Source organism: Macrobrachium rosenbergii, chromosome 26 (assembly GCF_040412425.1).
Source record: "Macrobrachium rosenbergii isolate ZJJX-2024 chromosome 26, ASM4041242v1, whole genome shotgun sequence".
Classification (NCBI taxonomy): Eukaryota; Metazoa; Arthropoda; class Malacostraca; order Decapoda; family Palaemonidae; genus Macrobrachium; species Macrobrachium rosenbergii.
In genome coordinates this window covers 11001008-11018507 of record NC_089766.1, presented here as the reverse complement: position 1 = coordinate 11018507, position 17500 = coordinate 11001008, and the positions used below count along the sequence as shown (strand labels likewise).

At 34.7% G+C, this 17500-nt stretch overlaps 1 protein-coding gene across 23 annotated transcripts in view; it reads right to left on the bottom strand.

The window, feature by feature from the left end:
• Positions 1-17500, bottom strand: part of LOC136853022 (putative polypeptide N-acetylgalactosaminyltransferase 9) — a 344125-nt gene that overhangs the window by 87958 nt on the left and 238667 nt on the right. For all 23 annotated transcript variants that reach the window (XM_067128181.1, XM_067128186.1, XM_067128197.1 and 20 more), the window contains exon 4: positions 10211-10380. In XM_067128181.1, coding sequence (XP_066984282.1) covers positions 10211-10380 — 170 coding nt within the window. The remainder of the gene's footprint in view (positions 1-10210; positions 10381-17500) is intronic.

The window sequence follows — 17500 nt, the reverse complement described above, 5'->3', positions numbered from 1 at the left end:
AAACAGCGCCAGAAACACAGGGGGCACAATTCCGAATAATTACAACCTGGCACACTGTTATAATCAGTGGAAATCAAGCGAGCCCTCGGCTCGAGGCGTCCTGAATGGTGCAACGTTTGCTCTGCTGACAAGGGGACTGGTGTTTGTTTGTCATCAGGGAGTACGATGCTTGGGCCGTGTTGCAGGCGCAAGACGATTACTACAAGACGATGGGGTAATTTGCCTGCCTAATATTTAAATAGGGTGAAAAACTTTTCTCAAGTCGTATACAACTTTTGGTGCCTCAAAAACGCCTGAATATACCAAACTGTTTCAAATGCTAAAACGTTATAAAAATTACAGTTTAAAGAAGATGGGGTTGATCTACCTGGCTAAAATTTAAAGCACGGTGAAAACGTTCCCGAAGTCACATGAAACGTTTAGTGGCCCAAAAACCTTTTGATTGTTCCAAACTGTTTCATATGCTAAAATGTTACAAAAAAAGAAAAACACACACAATTACAAGATGATGGGGGTTGATTTACCTGGCTAAAATTTAAAGAGGGTAAAAAGAGAAACTTTTGAATATTCCAAGCTGTTTCAAATACTAAAATGTTACAAAAACCATAATTACAAGATGATGAGATTGCTCGGATGAAATTTAAATTAGGGTAAAAACGTTTCTGGAGTCATATGAAACGTTTAGTGATCCCAAAAACGTTGTGAATATTCCAAACTGTTTGAAGTGCTACAAAAAAAAAGGATACCGGTGTTAAAAAAGCACAGCTACAAGATGATGGGGTTGATCTGCCTGGCTAAAATTTAGTTAGAAAGAGGTTATGAAGTCATATAAAACGTTTAGTATCCCAAAAAGTCTCGAATATTCTATACTATATTATTTAAAGTGCTAAAAATATATTCGGACGTAAAAAAAATTAAAAGTAAAAAATCGTATATTTCAAAGGTTACAGTGACATTACATAACACGAAACGTTTCGAACGTTCGAGAGAACATCTGACTATCCTGACACGTTTAAAGCTTTTCAAAAACCATTTCGAGCGCCCTCAAAACGGTCCAATTGTTCCAAAATCATTACGAGTGTGGACTCGTTTGAATAACGTTTACCTCGGTAATGAAAGGCCACTTCATGGTGTTGGGGATGAAAAGATAGTATGGTAATTATACTTTAATGGAGAGAGAGAGAGAGAGAGAGAGAGAGAGAGAGAGAGAGAGAGAGAGAGAGAGAGAGAGAGAGAGAATGAATTACTAGCACATAAACTCGTTAAACCACATCTTCCCATATTTGCCGTGTGTAAATCAGTAATACTTGGATTACACAGTCTGGTGGCTTCTGTACCTCTCCTGCTACTGCTTGAATCTCAGGTGTCTCAGTTTCACCTGATTATTCTAAGTTTATATTATCCAAGGTGTAGGAATATCGCTTCATAATTTAAACCTCATATATCTCTTGTCCATATTCAACCTACCTAATACAGGGGATATTTTTGACAAGGGTGGAAAAGCGCAAGGGTTGTAAAGCTTCTTCAACAAAGCCATGAAAAAGTCTACGGACTTTGCAACCCGCATTTCACTACACTATCCTGTCACTTTGAGACACTTGCTGAAAATTAACTTCCCGATTCCCTAATTTTTGTAAACAATTACAACAGCAATCCTGTGAAAAACCAAATGGAAAATTAAATGAATAATTCAACACTTCCCCCTTTAGCCATCGAACCCGTGTTATGAAGGACTTTAGAACAGACGGCAATTTCAAACGAGGAAAACTATTTGTAAAACAAGAATTCTTGCAATACGCAATACCAAAAATGTAATTTTACAATTTCATTCCAGCACAGGGAAACTATTAAAAATGGAACAAAGATTTCAATTTCAAACTACCACAAAAGAGAGAGAGAGAGAGAGAGAGAGAGAGAGAGAGAGAGAGAGACCCACATACGTTCAAAAATTCCGCGGCCGTACCAAGCTTCCAATACGAAATATTCCAATAACAATTCGATAGAAATTACAGCTTTGCTTGCTAGGTGTAAAAACAAATAACAATGGAGCAATAAATAAAATCGAGCGTGATTCGATTATTCTAGCTAGCTGAACAAATACACTTTTCAAATAAATGTGTTAATTTGATGGCGTTTTTGGTCGGACCTACATCCAAAAACCGCCCCTCTCTTTCTCTTTTTGTGTGCTATGTGTAAGTGTGTGGGCCAGTGTATGTAAACATATACACACATACAAACATACACATATGCATATATATACTGTATACGATTATAAAGCGTACAATATATATATATACACACACAAACATACAAACATACATACAAAAACCCCTGCTTTTTACGCATGGCGATATTCGAACCAACACGCAATTGGTTTGGAGAATGGCTCTGTTTTAGGTTAACCTAACCCTGAAGTATTTTGCGTGGGTTCGAATCCTACCATGGGAGGGAGGCAGGGCGTCAAATCTGTTCCCAATCTGAATTCAAGTCTTCTAGTGGTAAATGGCTCCAAAAGGTGAGGAAATAGAGAAATTAACTATCATTTTGTATATTATATTCATACATACATATATGTATGCATGCATAAATATATATATATATATATATATATATATATATATATATATATATATATATATATATATATATATATATATATATATATATATATATATATATATATACATATAACATACATACATACATACATACATACATACATACATACAGAGACAGAAACACACAAACAATATATATATGCATGTATGTATGTGTGTATGTATGTACAGGCATATAAAAATACGCACTGACATAAATAAAGGGAGAAATATATGAAAAATAAATTTGGCTTATTCTCTGAAAATCAGAACCAGTCGAAAAAGGAAAAATGGACGCATAAACTTTTGCGCTTATTGTTAAAACTTCCAAATTCACTTGGAGTGCCCTTGTCAACTTTACACAAAGACGCCTAGAAAATGGATGGTATCTCTTTAAAATACATGGTATATGTGATACTTGAGCAATATTTTTCCAAATGAGGGTAGGAATTCTATGGTAAGATTCAATTCATGTTCTGTGAAGGGATTTTACATCAATTGCCAAAACATACATGGATTGTTCTTAACAAATAAAATGCAATGAATTCTCTCTCTCTCTCTCTCTCTCTCTCTCTCTCTCTCTCTCTCTCTCTCTCTCTCTATATAGACATCAAATATGCCTCACACTGATATACCTATATATACAACCTGAACACTTGTAAGGTCTGTAATGTCTGTGTATCTACTCTATACATGTGCTCTCTCTCTCTCTCTCTATACTCTCTATCTCTCTCTCTATATATATATATATATATATATATATATATATATATATATATATATATATATATATATACTCAATCTATATATATACTAAATATACATGTGCATCATATACATATATATATATACATATATATAGAATATACATATATATATATATTATATAAAGAGAGAGAGAGAGAGAGAGAGAGAGAGAGAGAGAGAGAGAGAGAGAGAGAGAGAGAGAGATATGCCCACTAACAAGCAAACTTCATAAAAATAATAAAAAAATTAAAAAACCGGAGCCAGTGCCAATAGCCCACCGTGGCACAGGGGGACGGTGCCACCCCCGCCCTCCCCACCTCTAGGCAGGGTTGCTCTCTCGCATGTCTAACTCTATCTTAATTAAATCTAACGCGTTTCCACTCGGCAATTTCCATGCACATCACAAATCCAAATGCGATTTCCTACTTTCATTACCCCAAACAAAGTCCGCTACCAAAAACCACCACTCAAAACGCTCAGGGTGGAAGGGGCTAGGAGAGAGAGAGAGAGAGAGAGAGAGAGAGATAGAGAGACCTTACCTTACAGACCTTACAATTCGTTCAGGTTGCCCCAGGTCCCTCAGTGTGAGGCACCTTTGATGTCTACCAGAGTTGCTAACGCATCTTCCGGTATATTTTGCATCTTCCAGTCTTGGATGGTCTGGGATGCATCTTAGATATTTGTCGAGCTTATTCTTAAACACATCTACGCTCACTCCTGTTATGTTCCTCAGATGAGCTGGTAGCGCATTGAATAGACGCTGCATTATCGATGCTGGTGCGTGGTGGATTAATGTCCTGTGTGCTTTCCTTAATTTTCCTGGTATAGTTTTGGCACTATTAATCTACCTCTGCTTGCTCTTTTGATAATTTTAGTTCCATGATGTTTTCGGTAATTCCTTCTATCTGTTTCCATGCTTGAATTACCATGTAGCGTTCTCTTCTCCTTTCAAGACTATATAAATTTAAGAATTGTAGTCTTTCCCAGTAGTCAAGGTCCTAACTTCTTCTATTCTAGCTGTAAATGACCTTTGTACACTCTCTATTTGTGCAATATCCTTTTGGTAGTGTGGGTACCATATTATATTGCAATATTCAAGTGGACTACGTACGTACGTTTTATAAAGCATAATCATGTGTTCAGCTTTTCTAGTTTTGAAGTGCCTGAACAACATTCCCATTTTTGCTTTGCATTTTGCCAATAGAATTGCTATTTGATCATTGCATAACATATTCCTATTCAACATCACACCAAGGTCTTTAACTGCTTCCTTGTTTGTGATTGTCTCATTATTAGGTCCTTTATATGCATATAGCATTCCTACTTTATCACCATAGTTCATTGATTCAAATTTATCAGAGTTAAATACCATCCTATTTATCTCTGCCCATTTATATATTTTGTTTAGGTCTCTTTTGTAGCGAGTTCCTATCTTCATCACAAGCAATTTCTCTACTTATTCTTGTGTCATCTGCGAAACTTCTTACTACTGAGTCCTTAACATTACTGTCTATGTCTGCAATCATAATCACAAACAGCAATGCAGCTAACACCGTACCCTGTGGTACACCGGATATTACCGTAGCTTCATCCGATTTCTCATCGTTTGCAATCACTATCTGTTTTCTATTTTGCAAAAATTCTTTTATCCATCTTCCTACTTTGTCAACAATGTTATGTTTTCTAATTTTTTTTCGCTAATATATTATGATCTACCTTGTCAAAAGCTTTTGCAAAGTCTAGGTAAACCACATCTGTATCTTTTTCATTTATCATATTTTTTTATATATGCTTTCATGGTGGACTAACAGTTGGGTTTGTGTACTTTTTCCGGGTACAAAACCATGTTGTCCTATATTGAACAATCTATTTTTCATTAAATGTTTCATTATATTTTTTTCATTACCCTTTCATATACTTTCATAATATGAGATGTCAGACTCACAGGCCTATAATTACTTGCCTCTAGTCTTGAACCACTTTTGAAAGTAGGAGTAATATATGCTAATTTATGCTCATCATAAATCTTGCCTGTATCTATACTTTGCCTTAATAATATTGCTAGCGGCTTTGCGATTGAATGAACCACTTTCTTTAACAATATGGCAGGTACTCCATCTGGTCCTGCTGCTGATCCATTTTTAATTTCATTAATAGCCTGCACAATATCGGCTTCTGTAATATCTATATCTGATAAGTATTCAGTATTTTCATCTCTTATTTCTGTATCATTATCTTCATTGTCAATTCTAGGTGTAAATTCACTCTTATATCTTTCTGCTAATATGTTACATATTTCCTTTTTTTCATTCGTTAATCGCCCTTCAATTCTTAGAGGGCCTATTTCTACTCTTATTTTATTCATCTTTTTGCATATGAATAAAAAATTTTAGGTTTTTGCTTGATATTTTGTAGTGTCATTTCTTCTAGGTTCCATTTTTCATTTTCTTTTGATTGTATAATCTTTTGTTCTGCATTTTCTATCTTACTTTTTAGTTCCATCACTTTCCATGCATTCTTTTCTTTTGCAAGAGCTTTTTCCACTTTCTAATTTTCTGGAACAAGATCCTTCTGTCTCTTGGAATTCGTGACTGATGCTTACTTTTTTTTCTTCGGTATATATTTTTCCACTATTTCCTCTAATATTTTATATAATATATCGGTATTTACCTGTATATCATCACTTACAAATATGTTTTCCCATTCTTTGTTTAATTCTTCATTTATTTTTGACCAATTTATATTCTTACTATAGAAATTGTATTTTCCATATCCTTCCCATTTTTTCGTCTCTTGCTTTTCTTTGTTTTCGTATGTTCTGGAACGGACTGTTAGTTCTATGACATTATGGTCCGAAATACTCGTGTTATATACTATTATTTCTTTAACATAGTTCACCTCATTCACAAATACTAGGTCTAAAATATTATCCTTTCTTGTTGGTAGGTGATTTATTTGCTGAATGTTATGTTCTAGTAGCATATCTAATAGCTTTTCAAATTGCCTCTTATCTTCTGGGTACTACTATTGCTCTCTTTTTATATGTATAAATACAACCACAGTCTCCTATTCGTTCTTTCCATTCTACAAAAGGAAAGTTAAAGTCTCCGGTTAGGAGTATAGTCCAGTCCTTGTGATTTCTACATATTTCATCCAATTTTTCAATTATTATGTCAAACTCTTTAGTATTAGGGGGTCTATATATTACAATGTTCACTAATTTTTCAGATTCAAATTCTACCGCTATTAATTCACATTCTGAGAGAGAGAGAGAGAGAGATGAAATAAATAAGCATTATTAATTGCTTGACAGTATCCCATAAAACCTGTCTTGGTCTAATTATGTTTTTGTTTGGTAGTATGCATGCGCCAATCTCTCTCTCTCTCTCTCTCTCTCTCATAAGATGAGGGTGTATATATATATTAAGTTATTGTACACAACACTAAGCATTCATTCTTATGTATAAAGACACTGGTATTTTAAGGAGCAATAAACATACTACCTGAGCTTGCATCAAATTCATTCTTAAAGACATAGGTAATAGGAGTGTTGGTGGTTAGGGGCGGGGAGTTAGACCCCTTTATAACAATAATTATTGGGTGGAGAAGTGCAAGGGCTAGCAACCTCACCCTAAAAGACTTGCTCTAAAACATTTATTTATATATATATATATATATATATATATATATATATATATAATATATATATATATATAATATATATATATATATATAATATATATATATATATAATATATATATATATATATATATATATATATATATATATATATATATATATATATATATATATATATATATATTCGACACACAATCACGTGTGGAGCAGAAATAAATGACTTGTGTGGCTTGGTTGGCAGCGGTCTTGTCATTCAATTGAAAGACCTGGGTTCGATCCTGATGTGAGTCAGAAATTTATATATATATATATATATATATATATATATATATATATATATATATATATATATATATTATATAAATATATTATATTATATATATAGTATATACATACACATATATATATATAATACATATGCATATACTGTATGTATACATAACCACTGAATATAAAGCATCTAAATGTATCAGACAGAAACCTCATTATAGACGAAATCGAGAGAGAGAAACAGACAAGGGGGTAGGAGGAGGAAGGGATGGAGGGAAAGGATGGGGGGGGGGGGGAGGCTAGAAGGACAAGCCTGGAAAAGGGGGTCAAATGTGTATTTAGGAGAAAAGACGAGATGGATCCTCTAGGGGAAGGGGGTTGGCATCAGCATCTCAAGGCCTGAAGGAGATCAAGCTATGATGCGGAACGTTTCGAGAGTGACCCACAAAAGGCACTACAGAGAGAGAGAGAGAGAGAGAGAGAGAGAGAGAGAGAGAGAGAGAGAGAGAGAGAGAGAGAACGTTCTCTGGAACATTCTATTCCTTCAGACATCTTCACCCAAAGTACGACACACTTTGGGTTTAATTTTCTTGTTCAGTTCGGTACTGTTACCCTTCTCTCTCTCTCTCTCTCTCTCTCTCTCTCTCTCTCTCTCTCTCTCTCTTTAAAATTATTCATTGCTTTTTGCCGGCAATAGTCACATGAGCTATACTAAATAATTACTATCTACAAGTAGTATTCTAATCTCTCTAATCTCTCTAAATATTTGCTCTCTCTCTCTCTCTCTCTCTCTCTCTCTTCTCACTGAAATTATTCATTTCCTATGATATTTCCACTCACCGCCGGTGAATGTCAACTCGAATACAATACATAATTACGTACCTATAACGACAGTGCCGAAATAACCCTCTCTCTCTCTCTCTCTCTCTCTCTCTCTCTCTCTCTCTCTCTCTCTCTCTCTCTCTCTCTCTGTCCATTCCGTATAACCCTTCTTTATCCATCCACTCCATAATTAGGGTCCCTTATTTCACTCGTATCAATTTTAATGTCCATCATTATCATTCAAAAGCTCATTTTTTGAATGCTTATGTCAGTCACTTCTTCTATTCCCCCCCCACCCCTTTTACTCTTCCCTTTCATTCAAATTCCCTTTATAATTAGCCTCATTCTTCTCTCCATCCCCCTCTCTCTCTCTCTCTGCACTCAGCTAATCTTTTTTTTAGTCCTTATTTAAACTTCTTCCATAATTAGCCCCATACTCTATCTCTCTCTCTCTCTCTCTCTCTCTCTCTCTCTCTCTCTCTCTCTCTCTCTCTCTCTCATTACAGTAACCATTTTTTTTCAGTCTCTTAAAACTTCTCCCTAATTAGCCTCATATTTATGCATCTCTCTCTCTTTCTTTCTCTCTCTCTCTCTTTCAGGTAATCATTTTTTCAGTCCTTTTTAAAACTTCTTTCATGATAAGCCTCATACTTATGGGCGTCTCTCTCTCTCTCTCTCTCTCTCTCTCTCTCTCTCTCTCTCTCTCTCTCTCTCTCTCTCTCTCTCTCTCTCTCTCAGGTAATCATTTTTTTCAGTCCTTTTTAAAACTTCTCTCATGATAAGCCTCATGTTTATGAGCGCTTCTCTCTCTCTCTCTCTCTCTCTCTCTCTCTCTCTCTCTCTCTCTCTCTCTCTCTCTCTCTCTCGTTCGAGCAACCTTACAGAGCCTAAATCCGCTCTGCAAGATATGAGACTCAAGACGATGTCTTTTCTTCTCTATGAACCAGGCCAAGTAGGTATGATACAGCCCTCCTGATTGGAGGACCGTTCAGAAGCAGCTTTCCTGATTAAAGGGCCGTTCTAACGGGTTCTTTTGAGACTGGCCAATCACTGATCTCCAACAGACTTCCTATTCTAAAAGGATGGGTTTTTAACGTGCCGTTATCCCTGATAAATGCCTCTCTCTCTCTCTCTCTCTCTCATTCCGGTAACCATTTTTTCAGTCTTAAAACTTCTTCCATAATTAGCCCCATATTCATACATTCCCTTTCTCTCTCTCTCTCTCTCTCTCTCTCTCTCTCTCTCTCTCTCTCTCTCTCTCTCTCTCTCTCTTTAGGTCTCTCTCTCTCTCCTCATTTAGGAATCTTTTTTCCATCCAGACTTTTTTAGAATTCTCCCACAATTAGCCTTATACTTATGCATCCTCTCTCTCTCTAAAGGAGATATTTCGATGGGTTTCCATCTATTCATCTATTGAATAAATTAATCGCTTTATGTCTTTCAAAAATCTCATTTGGTCAATTACAGAATATTCTTTCGTTTTTAAAGGCAATGACATTTATACTTCTCATTAATTTATTTTTTGTATATCAATGCATCATGAAAGTACAAAATTGCATTTTTATATTATTTGCCCCAGTCTCCCTATTAGTGTGTGGACATGGTTACACATTTCCTCAGTGTGCCTAGTTCAATTTTAATTCTATTTTATTCCCTTCCACAGACTCGGCTTTTACCTTCTCCGTCTTAAATGAAATGTAATTTGCAATATTTCCTTTCAGCTTTCCTTATCCCTAACTGGATGGTAATCTCTCAATTGTTTTATATATATTGTTCAATTCATTAATATCACTTTGCAATGCCACAGTCTCCGACCCAAAGCGAGTCACGCTACATTAGAGCTTTGAACCACTCTACGCTCTAACCCTGCTCTAAATCTACAGTATCTCCTCTCGAACAAACACCTCGAAAACACGAGCAAAACAAATCACAAACAAAACGCTTATCCGTGACGACATCTTTCCAAAATGCTTATCTCAGATGACATCCCTTTGGATTCCAACGTCATTCCAACGTCTCCTCATACGGAACACGCAGAGAGAGAGAGAGACAAACACCTCGTCCATTCCAGTATGCAATCAACACTCGTCCCAGCCGCAAATGGATCTCTCAGACGTCGAAGGGAAATACTCACGCATGTCGGAGTTGTCGTCCACGAGGATGATCTCTCGGAGTAAGTGGCTGGGGGATCTGTCGAGGATGGAGTGGATCGTGCGGAGTAAGACGGACCAAGCCTCGTTGTGGAAGCACACGATGACAGACGTCTCCGGCAGGTTTTCCAGGAAGCGTCCCGGAGCTTTGCACCTGATGGGGAAGAAGAAGAATGATGATGTTGAGAATGGTTTGTTTACATTGGGAGATGAGTAGAATCGTATGCCAATCGTGAATAATAACACATGGGAATATGCATTGATTAGGAACTCGAATGCTCACAACGGCCAAAAATCATTAATAATATTTAAGACTGCAAACTAAAAAGGAGAAGGATTATATCCCAATCGTGAATAACTGGTTAACTGAATAAGATTTTAATATTTTCATTAGGATATAAACTACTCAGTGTCACGAAGCCTTGCAAATATTTTTGAATAATATCTATAATAGAAACTAAAATGCCCTCAGCCATAGAACTGCCAATACCTTGCTATGACTTCAGAAGGCAATTCTTTAAAGGTTAAGAAACGTACACTTACGTAAGATAAGCAGAGATTAAAAGTCTAGATAACTTCCAATCATTCTGGATATATTTCAGTTTTTGACATGACTCGATAATACCTCAGGGTATGTTTTAAAAAATATATAAGTAGATAAAAAAAGTAAAATGTGTCTACGCTCGATGGATCTGTAAAGACTGTTTTCAATTATTGATGGATGATTTCGTAATATTTTCTGATCATTTGAACTTCGATTTTTATCTTTTTTCTTGTCGATTGACTCTTTGAAAACGGCATCGTTCATATGCAATAGTTAATATCTGTGAATGTCTGTATGTCTATGCAATCTGAGTTTACATTATTATAGAGCCTTTTATACTAAGAAAATTTACGTCGATTTTCGTCACAGGTTCTTTTGGCATAAAAATAATATTAAATAATATACAATTAAGTTGACTCTAGACCTTAATATTCGAATTTCCACAAGTATGAATATTAAGCATTTGGTATTATTCTTGTATTCCCCATTTTATGACTGTTTATTATATCACAAAGTACCAAATACACATATACAGCACATAATCAGATTATAAATATTGTTTTAGATTGTTCTTAAGCAGGCAAAATTTAACTGAAAAAATAAATAAACATTCACACACAAAAAAATATATAAGATTCTTATAAATAAGGAAACACACTTATACCAAATAATAAAATGCACTTTTAAAAATTTATTAGATTAATATAATTTTTGTATCCATAATAATCTCTGAGTACATAGATTACACTGTCAAGGGTTACTGTTCTATCCATAAATTAAGAAAACGTTATGGACCTGTCCCCCCCTTCGCCCTGCCTAAGAAACAGGAGATCAGCGCCTGCCCTATGAGCCTACAGAGGCCCAGGAGGACTTTAACTTTAACTTAACTTCTAGTAGAGGGAGAACCAATTCATGGATTCCAAGTATATATATATATATATATATATATATATATATATATATATATATATATATATATATATATACAGTATATATATATATATATATATATATATATATATATATATATATATATATATATATATATATATATATATATATATATATATATATATAAAGAGAGAGAGAGAGAGAGAGAGAGAGAGAGAGAGAGAGAGAGAGAGAGAGAGAGAGAGAGAGAGAACATATCTGCTGACAGTTATTCTGATAAGGTATAATATAATTTACACACAAAAACCCCTTATCCAGCTCAAGACTCGCTAACAAAAGCTAAAATTCCCAAGAGTTGCCGTAAATGACACCCGCCCAGATGCAGACCACACTATTAAGAATAAACGAATTTTGGTAACAGGAACCAAAAATGGACCAGAAAAAGACTGCAGCGGAAGTTAGCGGCTTTCCTTTTCACGTTTTTTGGCATTTCTGTTGTTCTGTTTGCTTCTGTTCATTGAAAACTTAGGTTGGCTGAAAGTGTTAGACGACAGAAATGATAAACCATAAAATCTAAAGGGATAAGAAGGTGTTTTGAGGATTCAGGAAAATAAAAGTGATGAAAAAATTACATGAGTCACTCTCTTTAGAAAATATTTTGAGGTGTTAGGACAATAAAAACGATGACAAAAATGACATGAATCTCTCTCTCTCTCACACAGTGATCACACAATACCGCACTGTAAAACATACCCCTCATTGCAGCCAAAAACAAAAATAAAAAAAAAGACCCCACACGCAGAAACGGGGAAAAATAAATGGCAGGAACGGTTTCAGCATCAAAATAGAATTCTATCCTGATTGGGGAGACAAACAAACAACGGCTCCCATTAACAAAATTGAATTCGGTACGAAGGAGATAAAAAAGGGCAGCAAATGGAGCCATTTTGGCGTTCCGTTCAAACACACACACACACACACACACAAACACACACATACGCAGGGGAACAGATAAAGCGGTGGTGTTTCATAAGGCTCTACGGTTGTAACTGGATTCGTAATAAATGCATAAAGGAGGATTAAAAAAAAAAGTTGTGGGGGGGGGCTGCTTATCAGTTGTCAGGATGACTGAACTCTTGATAAAATGCTTAATTAACAGAGGATTTAAAAAAAAAAAGAGATTATCAGTCGTCACGGTAAATGAAATTATAATTATATTAACAACCAAAGATGCAATGGATTACTAACCCTAATACGATTCAACTTGTATTCTGATAATTTACTTACATTTTCATCCATTTATTAATTTGTTAATTTATTTCTTTTCAATAAGTGATATCTTCTTTCTGAATTTCCCAATGCCTTCTGTTACGTCTTTCTAATGAACGCCATATTCTTTGGAAGTTTGGATTCCAAGTCAATGACCCCTTTTGTGGGTTTGTTCCACATGAATAGGTTTCATCTTCTGAATAAAGAATAATTACACATATACTCCTGGGTATAGCCTCCCACTTCATAACGATAAGCCCAATAATTGAATTCATGATAACAAGCTTACAAGCAAATCAAACCTCCTTATCTATATCAAGACAGATGAACCTGGGTTTAATAATCTCATTAAGCAAATACCACACACACACACACACACACACACACAAACATCCACAGCAGAGTGGTTCTTGATTTGGTTAAGGCAATGTCAGTAATTGGATACATGATAACGGGCTTAACAAATAATCTTAACAGATTATCAGTTATGCAGATACAAGGAATTTGAATGATCTCAATAATCGTATACTACATATATATGTAAGTTGACACGAGAAACAAAGAGCTCATCAGTTGTCTAGATAAATGAACTCAAAAGTGCTTCATAAACTTAGTGTGGAAATTTACATTCTGTTAAAAACAATTAATAATTATACAAACAACCATGATATAAATATTGATAAATACGGACACAAGTCTTAGAAAGCATCGCTGATAAACATAAGTAAATGAAAACTTCTCTGATAGAAAAGAATTTAACATGAAATACTGAACGGTGATAAATTACAACTAGCAACTCTGCGTGATTCAAGAGACTATGATATGTGATATTCAGCCCTGATAATCAGTAAACTTTATATATATGATTAATAAGACTTTTATTGTAAGATATCGAGCGTTAACAGTGATGATTAATTGTGATTATGCACGCAGCTTTACAATCGTCACTGGGACAACGAAGAAAATAACAACATTAAACGAAAACTAATTAAGGTAATTATTCACCAAACTAAAAGGAAAATAATACAGCTTTGAAAAAAATAAATGAATTATGAAATTATATTTCATAAAATTAATTATATTGAGATATATGATAAATATATAAAAACCGTCCCATGAAAATTAAAATATTCGAGCAAACAAAGAGCATATGGGAAACTTCGAAAATTAAAAAAAAAAAAAAAAAAATACCAAATAAGAACAGAAATTTTCTGCAGCCGAGCGAAACTAAGGAAATGAGAAACACAAAAGGAAATGAGAAACATTAAAAGGAAATGAAACGCCGGGGCATATACGCATATTGAGGAAATGAGGTACATTTAGACGTAGATTAAAGCAACTAATATTTGCCGATAAAGTTGGGGGGAAAGGAGAGAGGTGGGACAAAAAAAAAATGGATTTGGGTTCAAAGATAAAAAAAAATATTAAAAAGGATTTGGTTTAAAAGATAACAGATAAAGATTATTAAAAAAAAGATTTGGGTAAAAAGATAATAAAAATTATTAAAAAGGATTTAGGTTAAAAGAAAAAAATTGATAATTTTAACAAAAGAAATATTAAAAAGGATTTGGGTTAAAAGATAACAGATAAAGATTATTAAAAAGCATTTTGGTAAAAAAAATACGAAAAATTATTAAAAAGGATTTAGGTTAAAAGATAAAAAAAAAATTATTTGATAATTTAAAAAAATATTAAAAAGGATTTGGGTTAAAAGATAACAAAATAGCTATTAAAAAGGATTTGGCTTAAAAGATAACAAAAAATAATTATAAATAAAATTCTTATAAAGGTAAACATAACCAGACAGCTAGATCACCGCTGAGGCTGATCTGTGCTTGGACGGGTGACCGAAACTGAGGTTTAAAAGACACCTTTAAACAATACCAACAGGGTGGCTGGGGCCTTTTCCAGCCTTAATGTGACCCAATACATTCCCAACTGGTCACCCACCCACGTACTGAACACACCCAACACAATTCGACATCGATGACCCGAAATATTACTGGCGTGATGATCATATCTGTGAGACCCTTTATGAAGCTAAGCTGCACGAATAAGCTTAAAAGCTGCCTGCATTAAGCTACCCTTGTGTGACAGCTTGAGTGCATTACCACCCCAATAAAAAAAAGAGTTGGATGAGTTTAGATGGAACACGCAGAATGTCCGATGACATTTATCGAAATTCGAACCTGAATCGGCGGAAGTGTGTGTGTGTGTGTGTGTGTGTGTGTGTGTGTGTGTGTGTGTGTGTGTGTGTGTGTGTGTGTGTGTGAGAGAGAGAGAGAGAGAGAGAGAGAGAAATGAATAGAGAGAGAGAGAACTGAGAGAGAGAGAGAGAGAGAGAGAGAGAGAGAGAGAGAGAGAGAGAGAGAGAGAGAGAGCGAGAGAGAGAGAGAGAGAGAAATGAATAATAACAATGACGAAAAAGGAGAATAAAGAGAGAGAGAGAGAGAGAGAGAGAGAGAGAGAGAGAGAGAGAGAGAGAGAGAAATGAATAACAATGACGGGGACGAAGAAGGAAGAATAACAGAAGAAAAAGACAAGAGAAATCAATACGAAGGTAAAGGAGAGAGAGGGATTACGTAAAGGTTGAAGAAAAAATAAATTATTAATGGGGACGGAGAAGGAAAAGGAGAAATAAGCAACAATTAAGAGGATGAAGGAGAAAGACGTATTGAAGGAAAGCAGAAGAAAAAAAGAAAGAAAATATTTGAGGTAGAGGAGGGAGAATAATATATAAAGAAAAAAATTAGTAATATGAATAATAGAGACAAAACTTTCGAATGAGTAAAAACAAATAAAATTAATAATAATAATAATAATAATAATAATAATAATAATAATAATAATAATAATGCAAAATCCACTCCAAAAATAATCAAATACAAAACATCAAAAACAAATAACACCTTTTGATTTATACCTTTGTTAACTATCCTCACGGGAAAATATATACCTTATCATCATCATCACTATTATAATGATAATTATCATCACCATCATTAAAAATAAATAAATATATATATATATATATATATATATATATATATATATATATATATATACATATATATATATATATATTATATATAATTATACATATAGTATATACACAACCACACACACACACACACATATATATACATATATATATATATATATATATATATATATATATATATATATATATATATATATGTATATGTATACATATACTGTATGTATGTACATCTATGACGCACGAAGCTTCAATTCCAAATAAATAAAAAAAAATCAGATACTGACAAGTCAGTGAAGGAAAAACTCCACCTACGACATAACCAAATGACCTCCCCTTTACACACATCGAAGTTAATTACACCCGGCCTCGTTTCAATATGGCGGCAGAAGCACCAGTGGCGCCTGCCTGCTGTCACCCCTCGAGCGAATCTCTGCAGTATCACGACAGCCCTGGGACAATTAGGTCTACAAGAATGGCAAGGCTATAAATCAATGCTATCAAACTAGAGTCAGCGCTGACAGACAAAGGGTCCTGCACTTCGTCCTCTTATGGGGCTAACACCCCGCCCCCCCAACTCTCCTGGAGAGAGAGAGAGAGAGAGAGAGAGAGAGAGAGAGAGAGAGAGAGAGAGAGAGAGAGAGAGAGAGAGAGAGAGTTTACAAAGAGATTTCTTTCTACGAATATGAATCGTCACATATACGTGAATTTGTTTGTGTCAAGAATTATCATGATATACGTGAACAAGAAAGTAAAGGAGAGAGAGAGAGAGAGAGAGAGAGAGAGAGAGAGAGAGAGAGAGAGAGAGAGAGAGAGAGAGAGAGAGAGAGAGTGATTTATTTGTAAGGATATGAATCATGAGATATACGTGAATTTGTTTGTGCCAACATGAATTTTTAAGATATACATGAACGAAAAAAAGTTACAAGAGAGAGAGAGAGAGAGAGAGAGAGAGAGAGAGAGAGAGAGAGAGAGAGAGAGAGCGAGTGATTTATTTGAGATATGAATCATGAGATATACGAATTTGTTTGTGCCAACATGAATTTTTAAGATATACATGAACGAAAAAAAAAAGATGAAAGGAGATTTCTTTGAACGAACATGAATTATTAAGATTATACATAAAAAGTTACATTAATGTGTTCACTTTTGAGATATATACAAACATACATACATACATAAATATAATACACACGTATGTACGTACGTACATGTACACTAAACCAAAGCCAATCCCACAAGTACACTGTCCCTGACAAGCCTACACAATAGAGCGAACATCAAAGACCCGAGCGCCGACAACTCACTCTCTCTCTCTCTCTCTCTCCAAATACAAAGATGATGGTTCATGCTCCCCTTATGAATTCCCCCTTTCCGTAATTCCTTTACAATGAAGAGTTTCATTTTTTTCTCCCCTCAGGGGAACCAAAAAATCTCACTGCCGCCGTCAGTTTCAAGTCTCTTGTTATTTATTTGTTTGAGGTGATTTATCAATACATTTGGGCACCGGAATGCGATATAGTGATAGTGGGAATAAATTCTTGCTTCATTCATCTGTAAATTACAATAAAA